The sequence below is a fragment of the Macaca fascicularis genome, chromosome 1 (genome assembly GCF_037993035.2).
Source record: "Macaca fascicularis isolate 582-1 chromosome 1, T2T-MFA8v1.1".
Classification (NCBI taxonomy): Eukaryota; Metazoa; Chordata; class Mammalia; order Primates; family Cercopithecidae; genus Macaca; species Macaca fascicularis.
In genome coordinates this window covers 2,034,674-2,052,825 of record NC_088375.1, presented here as the reverse complement: position 1 = coordinate 2,052,825, position 18,152 = coordinate 2,034,674, and the positions used below count along the sequence as shown (strand labels likewise).

General features: G+C 46.8%; 1 protein-coding gene across 5 annotated transcripts in view; it reads right to left on the bottom strand.

The window, feature by feature from the left end:
- Positions 1 to 5,524, bottom strand: part of ZNF695 (zinc finger protein 695) — a 47,733-nt gene extending 42,209 nt beyond the window's left edge. For 2 of the 5 annotated variants that reach the window (XM_074024004.1, XM_045390701.3), the window contains exon 1: positions 4,745 to 5,185. In XM_074024004.1, coding sequence (XP_073880105.1) covers positions 4,745 to 5,170 — 426 coding nt within the window. In that variant the 5' untranslated portion in view covers positions 5,171 to 5,185. Of the gene's footprint in view, positions 1 to 4,744 lie in introns of all 5 variants that reach the window. The other 3 variants (XM_074025082.1, XM_074025428.1, XM_074025821.1) reach the window with 2 other exon arrangements.
- Positions 5,525 to 18,152: the final 12,628 nt, after the last annotated feature.

Sequence of the window (18,152 nt, the reverse complement as noted above, 5' to 3'; positions counted from 1 at the left end):
AGGAGCATACACAGTAAAATCATAAATGACAGAACCACAGCTAGTATACTGAAGAAGGAAAAACTGACAGCTATACCTCTAAGATGTGGAACAAGAAAAGGATGCCAACTTTCACCAGTTATTCAACTTAGTATTGGAAGTCCTAACTAGAACAGACAAGAGAACAAAACAAAGCTCTCCAAATTCGAAAGGAAGAAATCAAATTTTCCTTGTTTGAAATGATATGATTGTCCACTTGGAAAAACCTAAAGGGTCTACCAAAAAACTATTCAAACTGAAAAGCAAATTTGGTAAAGTGGTAGCATACAATACTAACATACGATAATCAGTAGCTTTATATGCCAACAGCAAACAATCTGAAAAAGACATGAAGAAAGTAATCCCACTTATGAGAGCAACAAATAAAATACCTAGGAATAAACTTAACCAAATAAGTGAAAGATTTCAACCACAGAAACTATAAACCATTGATGAAAGAAACTGAAGAGCACACAAAATAACTGAAATATATTCCGTGTTCATGGATTGGAAGAATCAGTATTGTTTAAATGTCCGTAACTCCCCAAAGCATTCTACAAACTGTGTAATACCTACCAAAATACCAAAGACATTCTTCACAGAAATAGAAAAACTAAGCCTAAAATTTTTTTTGGAATCACAAAAGATTAACAATAGCCAAAGCCATCCTGAGCAAAAAGGAAAAAACTGGAGGAATTACTCTACTTGACTTCATATTATAGTACACAGCTATAGCAATAAAAACAGCATGGTACTAGCATAAGACACATAGATCAATGGAACAGAATAAAGAACCAAGAAAAAATCAGTACATCTACAGCAAATTCATTTGTGACAGAAGTGCCAAGAACATACTCTGGGGGAAACAACAGTCTCTCAATAAATTGTCCTGGAAAAACTGGATATTCATACGCAGAAGAAAACTTGACCCCTTGAACCCCTTGGCCGGGTGTGGTGGCTCACACGTTATCTCAGCACTTTGGGAGGCCAAGGCAGCAGGGTCACTTGAGGCCAGGAGTTCGAGACCAGCCTGGCCAAGGAGTCTGACCAGCTTGGCCAACATAGTGAAACCCTGTCTCTATTAAAACACAAAAATTAGCTAGCTGTGGTGGCCCCGGCCTGTGGTCCCAGTTTACCCGGGAGGCTGAGGCATGAGAATCACCTGAGCCCAGGGGACGACAGAGTGAGACTGTCTCAAAAAAAAAAAAAAAAAAAACCCAACAAAAAATAACAACAAAAAAAACTTGGCTCCCACCTCTCGGCATATACAAAAAAATCAAATAAAAATGGATTAAAGATTTAAATCTAAGACCTCAAACTATGAACAGAAAACATAAGGAAACTGTCCAGGACACTGGCTGAGCAAAGATTTTACAGCAGAGTGTCAAGTGATTATTCTCTGCTTTCTTCTCATGTGAAATGTTCAGAAGAGAAAATATTTTTTAAAAAGCCACTCATGGCCGGGCGCGGTGGCTCACGCCTGTAATCCCAACACTTTGGGAGGCCGAGGTGGGAGGATCCCAAGATCAGGAGATCGGGACCATCCTGGCGAACAGCGTGAAACCCCCTCTCTACAAAAAATACCAACAATTAGCCGGGCGTGGTGGCACGCGCCTGTGGTCCCAGCTACTTAGGAGGCTGAGGCAGGAGTATCGCTTGAACCCGGGAGGCGCAGGTTGCTGTGAGCCAAGATCACGCCATTGCACTCCAGTCTGGGAGAGAGAGCTAGACTTCATCTCAAAAAAAAAAAAAAAAAAAAAAAAGCCCATTCACTGCACTGTGAAAAAAACAAAAAAGAACCACTAAAATCTTGAATCTGTTTGAAAAGCAAATAAAGGATAAATAGGCCGGGCACAGTGGCTCACGCCTGTAATCCCAGCACTTTGGGAGGCCGAGGGGGGTGGATCATGAGGTCAGGAGTTTGAGACCAGCCCGGCTAACACGGTGAAACCCTGTCTCTACTAAAAATACAAAAATTAGCCTGGCGTAGTGGCGCCTGCCTGTAGTCCCAGCTACTCCGGAGGCTGAGGCAGGAGAATCGCTTGAACCTGGGAGGTGGTGGTTGCAGTGAGCCGAGACTGTGCCACTGCACTTCAGCTTTGGCATTGGGCAACAGAGTGAGATTTCATCTCACAAAAAAAAAAAAAAAGGACAAATAGTTGATAATGTTGTGCTTGGAGAGAGGAAGTTAGCATTTGGGAATGTAGAAAAGAAACTGGAGGTGGGGCGCAGTGGCTCAAGCTTGTAATCCCAGCACTTTGGGAGGCTGAGGAGGGGGGATCACGAGGTCAGAAGTTCCAGACCAGCTTGGCCAACATAGTGAAACCCCGTCTCTACTAAAAATACAAAAAATTAGCTGGGTGTGGTGGTGTGCACCTGTAATCGCAGCTACTCGAGAGGCTGAGGCAGGAGAATCGTGTGAACCCGGGAGGCGGAGGTTGCAGTAAGCCGAGATCCCGCCACTGCACTCCAGCCTGGGCAACAGTGGTAGACATCGTCTCAAAAAAAAAAAAAAAAAAGAAAGAAAGAAAAGAAAAGAAAAACGAAACTGGAAGCAAGATTTCCTTCAGGCTAGGCCGGGCGCGGTGGCTCAAGCCTGTAATCCCAGCACTTTGGGAGGCCGAGACGGGTGGATCACGAGGTCAGGAGATCGAGACCATCCTGGCGAACACAGTGAAACCCCGTCTCTACTAAAACTACAAAAAAACTAGCCGGGCGAGGTGGTGGGCGCCTGTAGTCCCAGCTACTTGGGAGGCTGAGGCAGGAGAATGGCGGGAACCCGGGAGGCGGAGCTTGCAGTGAGCTGAGATCCGGCCACTGCACTCCAGCCTGGGCGACAGAGCGAGACTCCGTCTCAAAAAAAAAAAAAAAAAAAAAAAGATTTCCTTCAGGCTTTAAAACAGGCTGGGGGAACAGAGTCCTGGATTTGAGGTCCTGCTTGCCATACATTTGAAAAATGCGCACTTTGGGAGGCCGAGACGGGTGGATCACAAGGTCAGGAGATCGAGACCATCCTGGTGAACACAGTGAAACCCTGTCTCTACTAAAACTACAAAATACTAGCCGGGCGAGGTGGCGGGCGCCTGTAGTCCCAGCTACTCGGGAGGCTGAGGCAGGAGAATGGCGTGAACCCGGGAGGCGGAGCTTGCAGTGAGCTGAGATCCGGCCACTGCACTCCAGCTTGGGCAACAGAGCGAGACTCCGTCTCAAAAAAAAAAAAAAAAAAAAAAAAAAGAAAATTGCTGGGAAAACCAGTTCCCCTGTGAAGTGTTAGAATAATTAAATGGCAGGCAATTAGACTGAGTGGCTTGGATGTCCTGGGATTCTATCTAAGGAATCCTAGCTAACTTAAATAAATTTCTTATAAATTGCAAACTTGGAGAAAAACAAAACGTAGGCTTAACTACCACCAAATGCTAATAAATCTTATTACAGACGGGCGCCAGTAGTCCCAGCTACTGGGGAGGCTGAGGCAGGAGAATGGCGTAAACGCGGGAGGCGGAGCTTACAGCAAGTCCAGATCGCACCACCGCACTCCAGACTGGGCGACAGAGGGAGACTCCGTCTTTAAAAAAAAAAAAAAAAAGAGGAGAAAGGAACCCACAGACTACAGCTCCTCCCACTTGTCAGGCCTCTGAGCCCAAGCCAAGCCATGGCATCCCCTGTGACTTGCACGTATAGGCCCAGATGGCCTGAAGTAACTGAAGAATCACAAAAGAAGTGCAAATGCCCTGCCTCGCCTTAACCGATGACATTCCACCACAAAAAAAGTGAAAATGGCCGGTCCTCGCCTTAAGCGATGATACTATCTTGTGAAATTCCTTTTCCTGGCTCATCCTGGCTCCAAAAGCTCCCCCACTGAGCACCTTGTGACCCCCCCTCCTGCGCACCAGAGAACACCCCCTTTGACTGTAATGTTCCTTTACCTTATAAAACGGCCCGCCCTTCTCTCCCTGCGCTGACTCTCTTCGGACTCAGCCCGCTTGCACCCAGGTGATTAAAAAGCTTTATCGCGGCCGGGCGCGGTGGCTCAAGCCTGTAATCCCAGCACTTTGGGAGGCCGAGACGGGCGGATCACGAGGTCGGGAGATCGAGACCATCCTGGCTAACATGGTGAAACCCCGTCTCTACTAAAAAATACAAAAAAAAAACTAGCCGGGCGAGGTGGCGGGCGCCTGTAGTCCCAGCTACTCGGGAGGCTGAGGCAGGAGAATGGCGTAAACCCGGGAGGCGGAGCTTGCAGTGAGCTGAGATCCGGCCACTGCACTCCAGCCTGGGCGGCAGAGCGAGACTCCGTCTCCAAAAAAAAAAAAAAAAAAAAAAAAAAAAAAAAAAAAAGCTTTATCGCTCACACAAAGCCTGTTTGGTGGTCTCTTCACACGGACGCGCATGACACCACTCAGGAACCTTTCACCGCAGTGGGGACTCTCCCGACAACCCCACCGCCATCAAGGCACAATCCAGGGAAGAGCGGGCTGCGGGCGCGGGGCTGCCCCGGGAGGGCTCTGGGCCGGGCGGAAGTCACCAGGCAGCGACCGGACAGTCACTCAGCGGCCGGAATCCCGCTGCCGGCCCAGCCCCTACCAGCGCGGACGGGACTGAGGGCCGCGCACTCCGGAGCCCACCGCGGGGAGGCCGGGGGTCGCCAGCGCTGGTTCCAGCCAATTCCCGCCGATTCCAGTCAGACCCCTCTCCCTTCTCGGGACACCCTGCCCCGCACACTCACCATTTCCCAGCTTTTGGGTGTCCCGCCGGCCTCCCTATAAATCTCGCAGTACCTGCAGGCCACAGGGCGACAGGGCCTGCAGCGGTCACGGGGACTCTCCGGGAGGCAGCAAACGCGAGCCCAGCACCCCGTTAACCGCAAGGAGACAAAGGCCCCGCCAGATCCCCAAGGCCGCCCCTTCCTCTCTGGCTGCACGCCTGATTGGACAGCTCTCACGCTGGCGCCGCTGATTGGATGGAACTCCAGGCCCCGCCCCCTCAGGTCTTGAGTGACAGGAAGGGCGATCAGACACTGGGCCGAAAGAAACCAGAGTGACAGGTTTTGGGGTGCAGGCCTTTTGGGGCGACATTCCTCACGGCATTGAGACCTGGACGGACCTGCCTGGGTGATATTCGCATTTAACCTTGTATATAAGATTATATCCATTTATAAGTTTTATACACACACACATGCACATATATATTTCACAGATTGAAACAATATATAATAATTAAAGTTTCCGATTTCATAACCTTCCCGGCCTCTGGTCTTTTGACCAAGCAGCCCGAGCTGTGGAAAGTGAGGCAATCCTCTCAGGCAGCAACGTGCAGTATAAATAAAACGTGAGCCACGCGTGTCATTTAAAGTTTTCTAAGATAGGCCGGGCGCGGTGGCTCACGCCTGTAATCCCAGCACTTTGGGAGGCCGAGACGGGCGGATCACGAGGTCAGGAGATCGAGACCATCCTGGCTAACACGGTGAAACTCCGTCTCTACTAAAAATATTAAAAAATTAGCCGGGCGTGGTGGCGGCGCCTGTGGTCCCAGCTACTGGGAGGCTGAGGCAGGAGAATGGTGTGAACCCGGGAGGCGGAGCTTGCAGTGAGCTGAGATCCGGCCACTGCACTCCAGCCTGGGCGACAGAGCGAGACTCCGTCCGGAAAAAAAAAAAAAAAAATTTTTTTCTAGGATCTGGCGGGTTGCTGTGGCTCACGCCTGTAATCCCAGCACTTGGGGAGGCCGAGGCGGGAGGATCACCTGAGGCCAGGAGTTCAAGACCAGCCTGGCCAATATGGCAAAACCCGGTCTCTGCTAAAAATACAAAAAAAAAAAAAAAAAAAAAAATTAGCCAGGAGTGGTGGCGATCGCCTGTAATCCCAGCTGCTCGGGAGGCTGAGGCAGGAGAATCGAGTGAGCCGGGGAAGTGGAGGTTACAGTGAGCCGAGATTGCGTCATTGCACTCCAGCTTGGTTAATAAGAGCAAAACTCCGTCTCAAAAAAAAAGAAAAAGATCAGCTGTGAAGACATTTCCTCCTGCAGAAATTTAGCCAAACAGCTGAGTATGTCTTGAAGTCACTCTTTGTTTTTTTGTTTTTTGTTTTGTAACAGGGCAAAGCTATTTTCTAAGACTTAAACCCCGGACTGGCCATGGGGCAAACTCTCACAGCACACATGGAATTCATGCCCGGTTAATGCATCTCTTACCTTAAACCAGCGGTTGCTACTAATTTTGTTTCTGATTCAGCCCAGTTCTACAACTGCCTGCTATGCACAGGGCACAGTACTAGCTGTCCTGGCCTTAGGGTTAGGGTTAGGGTTAGGGTAGGACTTGGCCAGAAAACAGTTGCACCCCCCCCCCCAAATTGAAACTATTCCGCTTTCCAAATTGGAGTAAAACTAAAACTGAAAAGACCTGGGGGGTTACCCAAGGGTTACAACATGAATAAATCGCTCAGAATATTCAAAGCCATTTGATGGTGTCATGGGTGAGTGTGTCTCACTTCAAACAAAATAAAACACTACTGTTATTCTGAGATTCCAAGTTAGGATTTATGTAAAAATATATAATTTTTTTTGATATACAACACACATACAAAAAAATACAAAACATTCACGTAAAGCTCTGTGAGTTATTACAAAGCGAATACAGTTGTGTAACCAAGAAATAGAACCAGAAATAGAACCACTGTGCCCGGCTGCATCTGATTTTCTCATGTGATTTTGCATCCTGCTCCTTTCCTGAATGTATTTATTAGTTCAAACAGTTTATTGCTGTGTTCTAGTGTTTTTTGTGGTTTTTTTTAACATATAAGATTATGTTGGGGCAGGGCTCAGTGGCTCATGCCTCTAATCCCAGCACTTTGGGAGGCTGAGGCAGGAGGATCACCCAAGCCCAGGAGCTTGAGGCCAGCCTGGGCAACATGGCAAAAAACCCATCTCTACAAAAAATGAAAAAGTTAGTTGAGTGTGGTGGTGCCCACCTGTAGTCCCAGCTACTCGAGAGACTGAGGTGGGAGGATCACTTGAGCCCTGGAAGTGGAGGTTGCAATGAGCCAAGATCATGCCACTGTACTCCAGCCTGGGCAGGAGAGCAAGACTCTGTCTCAAGGCGGTGGGAAAAAAAAAGAAAAGATGTCATTCACAAATAGCAACATTTTTACTCCTCCTTTCCAAGTCAGAGAGCTTTTTTAAAAATTGCCTAATTACTGTGGTGCAAATTTTCAGTAATATATTAAAATAGACATATTGAGAGTGGGCACCGTGTAGCCTTGCGTGGGTATCTGGATGCTTGAAGGAGCAAACATCTCCAGTTTTTATAAACTAGTTTTATCAGGTAAAGATCTCTTGCAGGGTCCTTGGGCTGATAGGATCTCCTCTTGAATTGCACAAAAGAGAGGTTATAGCTGGATCACAAGGCTGCTGCTGGGTCTACAGTGGGGTCTGCCTTTGGTGTGCCTATTACCAGGGACTTGGGAAGTCAAGGATCCCGTCTGGTCCCTGGGCAGACTGGATTGCCTTAAGAACTTTGATTTTTTTTTTTTTTTTTTTTTTTTTTTGAGACGGAGTCTCGCTCTGTCGCCCAGCCTGGAGTGCAATGGCCGGATCTCAGCTCACTGCAAGCTCCACCTCCCGGGTTTACGCCATTCTCCTGCCTCAGCCTCCCGAGTAGCTGGGACTACAGGCGCCCGCCACCTCGCCCGGCTAGTTTTTTGTATTTTTTAGTAGAGACGGGGTTTCACCGTGTTAGCCAGGATGGTCTTGATCTCCTGACCTCGTGATCCGCCCGTCTCGGCCTCCCAAAGTGCTGGGATTACAGGCTTGAGCCACCGCGCCCGGCCAAGAACTTTGATTTTTATAGGACAGGCTCAAGGGCAAGGTCCTGCAGTTGGATCCAGGTGGGCCTGATACCTGGTGCATGGATGGATTTTGGCTCCCACTAGGTAGTTAGCACCTCTCCTCCCAGTTCACTATGTCAGCCTCTGGGTGTGAAGAACTGGCCATGGATTGTAGCTATGTGGACTGGAACTGCGTCACAGTGCTTCTTAAGGGACTACAGCTGAGGCCAAGGTCTGCGGGCCTGCCTCCATGGCCACAGCTGTGCGTGTCTCCCCCAGCTATCTCAATGGGCAGGACTGTTTCTAGATCATGGCTAAGAGGAGTCTGAGAGGGTTACCAGGTTGCTTCAGGATCTTCAGTGAGACCAAGTTCAATAAGCTATTTCCCGATCTTTAGTCAGGACCTTGGGTCCTCCAGTGTGCCACTAGGTGGGGGCCTGCTCTCTCACAATAGTCCCCCTTGGTCTTGGGTGCGGCTGCAGTTTTATAAACCCAACTGTTGGCAAGCACCATTCTACTTTCTGTGAGTTTACTACATAGACGTGGAATCATACACTCTCTGGCACTTTGTTAGTGTCTTCCTTCACTTATAATGTGGTCAAGAGTTATTCTTACTGCACTGTGTTATAAAGGTTTCCTTGTTTGAGGCTGAATGATATTCCATTCTGTGCATATGCCTGTGTGCCACATTTTCTTTCTTCTTCTTTTCTCTTTCTTTTTTTTTTTTTTTTTTTTTTGAGACGGAGTCTCGCTGTGTCTCCCAGGCTGGAGTGCAGTGGCGTGATCTCGGCTCACTGCAAGCTCTGCCTCCCGGGTTCACGCCATTCTCCTGCCTCAGCCTCCCAAGTAGCTGAGACTACAGGCCCCCGCCACCTCGCCCGGCTAGTTTTTTGTATTTTTAGTAGAGACGGGGTTTCACCATGTTAGCCAGGATAGTCTCGATCTCCTGACCTCGTGATCCACCCTCCTCGGCCTCCCAAAGTGCTGGGATTACAGGCTTGAGCCACCGCGCCCGGCCTCTTTTTTTTTTTTTTGTAAGACACAGTCTCACTTTGTCACCCAGGCTAGAGTGCAGTGGTACAATCTTGGCTCACTGCAACCTTTGCCTCCCAGACTCAAGTGATCCTCCTGCGTCAGCCTCCTGAGTAGCTGGGACTACAGGCGCCGCCACCACGCCCGGCTAGTTTTTTGTATTTTTAGTAGAGACGGGGTTTCACCATGTTAGCCAGGATAGTCTCGATCTCCTGACCTCGTGATCCACCCGCCTCGGCCTCCCAAAGTGCTGGGATTACAGGCTTGAGCCACCGCGCCCGGCCTCTTTTTTTTTTTTTGTAAGACACAGTCTCACTCTGTCACCCAGGCTAGAGTGCAGTGGTACAATCTTGGCTCACTGCAAACTTTGCCTCCCAGACTCAAGTGATCCTCCTGCGTCAGCCTCCTGAGTAGCTGGGACTACAGGCCCGCACTACCACACCTGGCTAATTTTTGTATTTTTGGTAGAGACGGAGTTTTGCCATGTTGCCCAGGCTTGTCTCAAGCGATCTGCCCCTCAGCCTCTCAAAGTGCTGGGATTACAGACAAGAGCCTCCGTGCCTGGCCATATGCCACATTTTCTTTCTTCATTCATTCATCAAAGGAAACCTGGGTTGCTTCGACCTTTCGGCTTTCAGGAATATTGCTGCAATAAACATGGGTGTGCAGATATGTTTTTCAGGTCCTGCTTTGCATATTTTGCAAATCCCAGAAGTGGGATTGCTATATCATATAATAATTCTGTTTGAGAAACCTCCATATGGCCGGGTGTGGTGGCTCACACCTGTAATCTCAGCACTTTGGGAGGCCGAGGCGGGCAGATCACCTGAGGTCAGAGATGGGGTTTTGCCATCTTTCCCCTTATATTTTCTTCTAAGGATTTTAGAGTTAGAGTTTATTTCTATTTATTTATTTATTTATTTATTTATTTAGAGATGCAATCTCACTCTGTCACCCAGGCTGGAACGCAGTGGTGCGATCTCGGCTCACTGCAACCTCCAAGTTTATTTCTATTTATTTATTTATTTATTTATTTATTTATTTATTTAGAGATGCAATCTCACTCTGTCACCCAGGCTGGAACGCAGTGGTGCGATCTCGGCTCACTGCAACCTCCACCTTGGCCAACATGGTGAAACCCCATCTCTATTGAAAATACAAAAAATTAGCCAGGCGTGGTGGCGGGTGCCTGTGGTCCCAGCTACTTGGGAGGCTGAGGCAGGAGAATGGCCTGAACTCAGGAGAATGGCCAGAGCTTGCAGTGAGGTGAGATCACGCCACTGCTCTCCAGCCTGGGCGACAGAGCGAGACTCTGTCTCAAAAAAAACAAAAACAAAAACAAAAACAAACAAACAAACAAAAAACACATCGTCTCAGCCCCAAAACTCCTTAGGCTGATAAGCAACTTCAGCAAAGTCTCAGGATCCAAAATCAATGTGCAAAAATCACAAGCATTCTATACACCAATAACAGACAGAGAGCCAAATCATGAGTGAACTCCCATTCACAACTGCTACAAAGAGAATGAAATAACTAGGAATACAATTTACAAGGGACGTGAGGACCTCTTCAAGGAGAACTACGAACCACTGCTCAAGGTAATAAGAGAGGACACAAACAAATGGAAAAACATTTCATGCTCATGGATAAGAAGAATCAAAATCGTGAAAACGGCCACGCTGCCCAATGTAATTTATAGATTAAATGCTATCCCCATGAAGCTATAATTGACTTTCTTCACAGAATTAGAAAAAACTACTTTAAATTTCATATGGAACCACGTACAGCCAAGACAACCCTAAGCAAAAAGACAAAGCTGGAGGCATCACGCTACCTGACTGCAAAGTAAAATTTAATTTCATTTAAGCTCTGGATACACGTGCAGGACGAGTAGGTTTGTTCCACAGGTAAATGTGTGCCACGGTGGTTTGCTGCACCTATCACCCTATCACCTAGGTATTAAGCCCTGCATGCATTAGCTATTTATGCTGATGTTCTCCCTCTCCCCACCCCCAACCAGCCACAGTGTGTGTTTCTCCCGTCCTTGTGTCCATGTGTTCTCATTGTATAACAGTGTATTAAGTCACACATTAGTAGTGTTCATTCTTCTGTATTAAAGTATGAGACAGGGACACTCTGAGTTTCAGAAGTGAATAGTTTTACCAATTACTCATAAAAGAGAAAAGTCTGGGCTGGGCGCGGTGGCTCACGCCTGTAATCTCACCACTTTGGGAGGCCAAGGTGGGTGGAGTACCTGAGGTCGGGAGTTCAAGACCAGCCTGACCAACATGGAGAAACCCTGTCTCTACTAAAAATACAAAATTAGCCAGGTGTGGTGGTGCATGCCTGTAATCCCAGTTACTTGGGATGCTGAGGGTACTCTGGATGCTGAGGCAGAAGAATCACTTGAGCCCAGTAGGTGGAGGTTGCGGTGAGCTGAGATCGTGCCATTGCACTCCAGCCTGGGTAACAGGAGTGAAACTCCCACACCCTCTCAAAAAAAAAAAAAAAAAAAAAAAAAGAAAAGTCTGCTTAGTCCATTAATATTCTCATATATGTTCATAGTAGCAATAGTTAGAACTCCTGAATATTGATTGGTATGGTAGCAAGAAAGAAATCTTCACAGATAAGAGATAAAAGTACAGATAGGTCAGGCATGGTGGCCTCACACCTGTATTCTCAACACTTTGGGAGGCCTAAGCAGGAGGATTGTTTGAGCCTAGGAGTTCAAGACCAGCCTGGGCGACACAGTGAGATCTCATCTCTACAAAAAATTTAAAAATTAGCTAGGCATGCTGGCATATGCCTGTGGTTCCTGCTGCGCAGGAGGCTGAGGTGAAAAGATCTCTTGAGCCCAGAAGGTCCAGGCTTCAGTGAGCCATGAACACACCACTGCATGCCAGCCTTGGTGATGGGGCAAGATCCTTTCTCAAAAAGTGTAGATAACTCCTCTCTAGTGGGAAATATACTTATTTTGAATTCAATTTTTTAAATACTTAGCCTCAGTTCAAAAAATAAAGGAAGTTTTTTTTTTTTTTTGAGATGGAGTTTCGCTCTTGTTGCCCAGGCTGGAGCACAATGGCGTGATCTCAGCTCACTGCAATCTCTGCCTCCTGGTTTCAAGCGATTCTCCTGCTTCAGCCTCCCGGGTAGCTGGGGTTACAGGCGCCTGCCACCATGCCTGGCTAATTTTTTCTATTTTTAGTAGAGACAGGGTTTCACCATATTGGCAAGGCTGACCTCAGGTGATCCACCCGCGGCAGCCTCCCAAAGTGCTGGGATTACAGGCGTGAGATACTGCGCCCGGCCAGAGGCATATTTTTTACATAGATCATGGTATCAGAAGAAGAAGAATGTTCCTTGAGTGTAATCTGCATTTTGGCCATTGGGGAAACAGTGGATTTTGAAATGCTTTTTTCAGTCTCTTTGTAAACTTAATTTAATAAAGGAAATGGAATGGTTTTTATTGTGTTAACACTGTTGTATATTGACTGACGTGTTACCTTACCAAAAATGTTAGCTTGTTCCACCTTGCTCAAGGTCCTAGGTAGCAGATTGTTACACTGTACTATTGGGTAATACATGCCAATCGTCTCTAGCAATCCTTATTCCTAGTGGCATTACATTCCAAATCGTTTGAAGAACATTGATACCATAAATTATGTTTTTGTTCTTTACTTGTGTGACTACTGAGATATTATGATAGTTATAATAAACATTTTAGAGCCAAGAGGAGTCACTCACGCCTGTAATCCCAGCAGTTTGAGAGGCCAAGGCAGGCGGATCACGAGGTCAGGAGTTGGAGACCAGCCTGGCCAACACGGTGAAACCCTGCCTCCAAAAATAGGAAAACTAGCTGGGTGCAGTGGTGCGCGCCTGTAGTCCCAGCTACTCGGGAGGCTGAGGCAGGAGAATCGCCTGAACCTGGGAAGCGGATCTTGCAGTGAGCGGAAGTCGCGCCACTGCTCTCCAGTGTGGGTGACAGAGTGAGACTCTGTCTCAAAAAAAAAAAAAAAAAAAAAGGCCGGGCGCGGTGGCTCAAGCCTGTAATCCCAGCACTTTGGGAGGCCGAGACGGGCGGATCACGAGGTCAGGAGATCGAGACCATCCTGGCTAACACAATGAAACCCCGTCTCCACTAAAAATACAAAAAAAAAAAAAAAAAAAAAAAAATTAGCCGGGCGTGGTGGCGGCGCCTGTAGTCCCAGCTACTCGGGAGGCTGAGGCAGGAGAATGGCGGGAACCCGGGAGGCGGAGCTTGCAGTGAGCCGAGATCGCGCCACTCACTCCAGCCTGGGCGACAGAGCGAGACTCCGCCTCAAAAAAAAAAAAAAAAAAAGTTTGATAATAAACTGTATCTTCCCTAATCTTGAATTTTACCGTCATTTTTTTTTCACAAGCCATCCTTCTAGGCCCACAAAACACATGCATATTTTGGGTATTGATTTACATTAACAAATATACAATTATATCAATCCAAAGATAAACTTTAGGGCCGACTGCAGTGGCTCAGACCTGTAATCCCAGCACTTTGGGAGGCCGAGGCGGGCGGATCACGAGGTCAGGAGATCGAGACCATCCTGGCTAACACGGTGAAACCCCGTCTCTACTAAAAAATACCAAAAATTAACCGGGCGCGGTGGCGGCGCCTGTAATCCCAGCTACTCGGGAGGCTGAGGCAGGAGAATGGCGGGAACCCGGGAGGCGGAGCTTGCAGTGAGAGCCGAGATCGCGCCACTCACTCCAGCCTGGGCCACAGAGCGAGACTCCGCCTCAAAAAAAAAAAGATAAACTTTAGAAGTATGAGAACTATGGAGAGTGTGTGTGAGAAAGAGGCGGGAGAGAGAGGGAAAGATAGAATGCCTGTCTTTATAAGGAAAGGAAAACATTAGAAAAAACAGATAATTTCAGAAAAAAAAGAGTTGAAGGTATGCTAACAGACTAGAAACCTCACATATTCTGTAAATCACACCCCCTCCCCTTTTTTTTTTAAGACGGTGTCTTTCTCTTGTTGCCCAGGCTGGAGTGAGTGGCGCGATCTCGGCTCACTGCAAGCTCCGCCTCCCGGGTTCCCGCCATTCTCCTGCCTCAGCCTCCTGAGTAGCTGGGACTACAGGCGCCGCTACCGCGCCCGGCTAGTTTTTTGTATTTTTAGTAGAGACGGGGTTTCACTGTGTTGGCCAGGATGGTCTTGATCTCCTGACCTCAGGCGATCCACCGGCCTCAGCCTCCTAAAGCGCTGGGATTACAGGTGTGAGCCGCTGCGCCCGGGTTTTTTTTTTTTTTTATCTTTATTTTTTTTGAGACGGAGTGTCCCCTGTTGCCCAGGCTGGAGTGCAGTGGCGCGATCTCGGCTCACTGCAACCTCCGCCTCCCAGGTTCAAGTGATTCTCCTGCCTCACCCTCCCAAAGAGCTGGGATTACAGGCGCCGCCACCGCGCCCGGCTAATTTTTGTATTTTTAGTAGACGGGGTTTCCCTGTGTTGGCCAGGTTGGTCTCGAACTGCTGACCTCAAGTGATCTGCCCACCTCGGCCTCCCAAAGCTCTGGGATTAAAGGTGTGAGCCACCGTGCCCGGCTGGCAAACCTCTTTTCTCCACACTGAATTGATTTCTCAAAATATCATGGCTTCTGGTCCAGAATCTCTTCATTCAAATACTAATTTTTTTCTGCTTTTTACTCATGCAAGAACTATTACGTGATTTACTTATTTCAGCACTCATGAAATATCGTATATATGATATGCTTATGAATTTTAAGAATGTTTTTCATGAAATTTAATTGTGTTCAGAAATTTATCCAAAGATGTGAATAATTCCACAGGGAGTGTATAGTTACGTTTTATTTAATACACTCCGTTTTTTTCTTCTCAATTGAAGAACTCTAAGCATATTCTAAAAAGTTACTGTTCCTTTCCCTTTTTTCCTTTCAAAATAGCTTTATTGAGGTATAATTGACACACAGGAAACTACAGTTAAAGTGTGTAATTTGATAAGATTTGACAAGCGTGTACACGCATGGAACCGTCGCCTCAGTCACGATGGCAAATATCATCCCCCAAAAGTTTCCTTGTGTCTTCCTGTGATCCCTTCTTCCGGGAAACCTCCCCTGAACTCTCCCGCCTACCCCCTGTTGTCCCTGATCTGCCTTCTCTATTTACGGATATTTTGCATTTTCTTTTTCTTTTTTTTTTTGAGACGGAGTCTCGCTCTGTCGCCCAGGCTGGAGTGCAGTGGCCGGATCTCAGCTCACTGCAAGCTCCGCCTCCCGGGTTCCCGCCATTCTCCTGCCTCAGCCTCCCGAGTAGCTGGGACCACAGGCGCCGCCACCGCGCCCGGCTAGTTTTTTGTATTAACACGGGGTTTCACCGTGTTAGCCAGGATGGTCTCGATCTCCTGACCTCGTGATCCGCCCGCCTGGGCCTCCCAAAGTGCTGGGATTACAGGCGTGAGCCGCCGCGCCCGGCCGCTTATCACGTTTTTTCAGTGAGAGCCTCGGAGCGCCGCCGCTCCTAGTTTTTTTTTTTTTTTTTTTTTTTTTGAGACGGAGTCTCACGCTGTGGCCCAGGCTGGAGTGCAGTGGCGCGAACTCGGCTCACTGCAAGCTCCGCCTCCCGGGTTCCCGCCATTCTCCTGCCTCAGCCTCCTGAGTAGCTGGGACTACAGGCGCCCGCCACCGCGCCCGGCTAATTTTTTGTATTTTTAGTAGAGACGGGGTTTCACTATGGTCTCGATCTCCTGACCTTGTGATCCGCCCGCCTCGGCCTCCCAAAGTGCTGGGATTACAGGCTTGAGCCACCGCGCCCGGCCCCCCCAGAATTCTTCACACAGAAGTAGGACAACCGCGGCTACGTTCTTTACATGGTAGACCAACTAACTGAGGTCTCTGATTTTACGTTCTGAGGTTTCACTGCTGACACGTTTGGTGCCTAATATCTTATTTTCGCCCTTATGACTCACTTCTCGAAAAGGCAAGCCCAGGTGCTCCCTTATTTGGTGCCAGCATGAAAATCGAACTGCACGATCTCCTGCCCAGGCTCATGTAAATACAAACTCTCACCATGGCCCCAAACAACCTCTAAAAATGAAAATACAGGCCAATTTCTTTCTTTTTTTTTTTTTTTTTTTTTTTTTTTTTTAACTCAAACCATTTTGCACCTACTTGAGAGGCCTGGTCTCTAAATATGTCAATTATGAAGGTAATAAACACTTTATACCCTCTGGGTGCATAATTAGCATCAACTAGATGATGTGTAATTTTAAATACATTTTGCAAATTTGTTCTATTAATCAGTCCCATAGATCTCTGCATATCAATGAATGCTGCTGCTCATTTTTATATAGGTGTGTGTAGTGATGACGCTATGCAACTGATTATTTAGAAAGACACTTAAAAATGGTTTCTAATCTTTTGCTACCAAAACTGAATTATAACTCATGTTAAGATGGAGCAGGACATAGTAAAAATATGTTCTTTTAAAACTTAGTATTTTAAATGTATTGAAAGTGAAAATAGACCTTGTCAAAATTTCTGGGATGCAGTGAAAACAGTGCTTTGAAATTTAAAGCGGCCGGGCGCGGTGGCTCAAGCCTGTAATCCCAGCACTTTGGGAGGCCGAGACGGGCGGATCACAAGGTCAGGAGATCGAGACCAGCCTGGCTAATACGGTGAAACCCCGTCTCTACTAAAAAAAATACAAAAAACTAGCCGGGTGAGGTGGCGGGCGCCTGTAGTCCCAGCTACTCGGGAGGCTGAGGCAGGAGAATGGCATAGACCCGGGAGGCGGAGCTTGCAGTGAGCTGAGATGCGGCCACTGAACTCCAGCCTGGGCGACAGAGCGAGACTCTGTCTCAAAAAAAAAAAACAAAACAAAACAAAACAAAAAAAAACAAAAAAGAAATTTAAAGCACTGAATATGCAAATATTTAAAAAATAAAATCAAGAATATTCCACTTTAAGAAACGAAAGGAAGAGCAATGTAAACCTAAATTAGTCAAAAGGAAAATCAAAACAATTGCACCGCAAGTAAATGAGATTGAAAATAGAAAATCAACAGAGAAAAATCAATAGAACGAAAACTGGTTGTTTGAAAAGACTAACAAAATTAATAAATATTAAGCCAGGATAACCAAGAAAAAAAGATTAAAAAAAAAACAAATATAAAAAATGAATGACAGACTAGCATCGCTGACCCCATGGGCATTGAAAGGATTAAAAAAAAATACTATACACAGTTCTATTCCCACAAATATAACCCAGGTCAATGGAACCACTTCCTTCAGACATAATCTACCAAAACCCACAAAAGGAGATAATACATCTATTAATGAAATGGAATCAGTATCTACCTAGTAACCTTTGGAAAAACTTATGTTCAACCATGTTAACTTATTTTAACTAGTGGGATTCAGGGGCTCCCTCTTTGTCAAGAACATGTAGAAGTAGCAAACAATTGTATTACTCATTGGATCAGGGAATCCATGTCAACTACAGTCTATTATAGCACAATGGGTGCTATGACTATGGAGAATTTAGGCTACACGATACTTGTTTTTTGATTAAAAGATAGCACACCTGTTTTATATACAGTAATTCCCTCTAAGATCATAGGGGAACCATAAATTTTGTGGCATCACCAGGTTTAATTCTTTTGTAACCTTTATCGATTAAGGACATGAAGGTTTCCCAATTGAGGCATTTCAACAGATTTTTAAATTAATTCACAGGCCATTTTGCAGAAGCATAAAACCCAATTGGCACCCAATTATCTAGTTTTATATGTTATTTAGTAAACCTTCAGATTCCCAATCAGGTCAAATTGTAAAACTTTTTCTCTTGGGTAGGAGCTCCTTTGAGGCCAGTGGGTGAATGCCTGTGTACCCTATTCATATTTATAAATGTATTCCTCCAGAAAGGATAAAACCAACATTGTCGTTGTTGCACGTCTCCTACAAGGTAATAGTTGTGTTGTGGGGTTTAAGAATTCTAGGTTTGGCTGGGCACGGTGGCTCACGCCTGTAATCCCAGCACTTTGGGAGGCCAAGGTGGGTGGATCACGAGGTCAGGAGATCGAGACCATCCTGGTTAACACGGTGAAACCCCGTCTCTAAAAAAATACAACAAAATTAGCCGGGCGTGGTGGCGGGCACCTGTAGACCCAGCTATTCAGGAGGCTGAGGCGAGAAAATGGCGTGAACCCAGGAGGTGGAGGTTGCAGTGAGCCAAGATCGCACTACTGCACTCCAGCCTGGGCAACAGAGCGAGACTCCGTCTCAGGAAAAT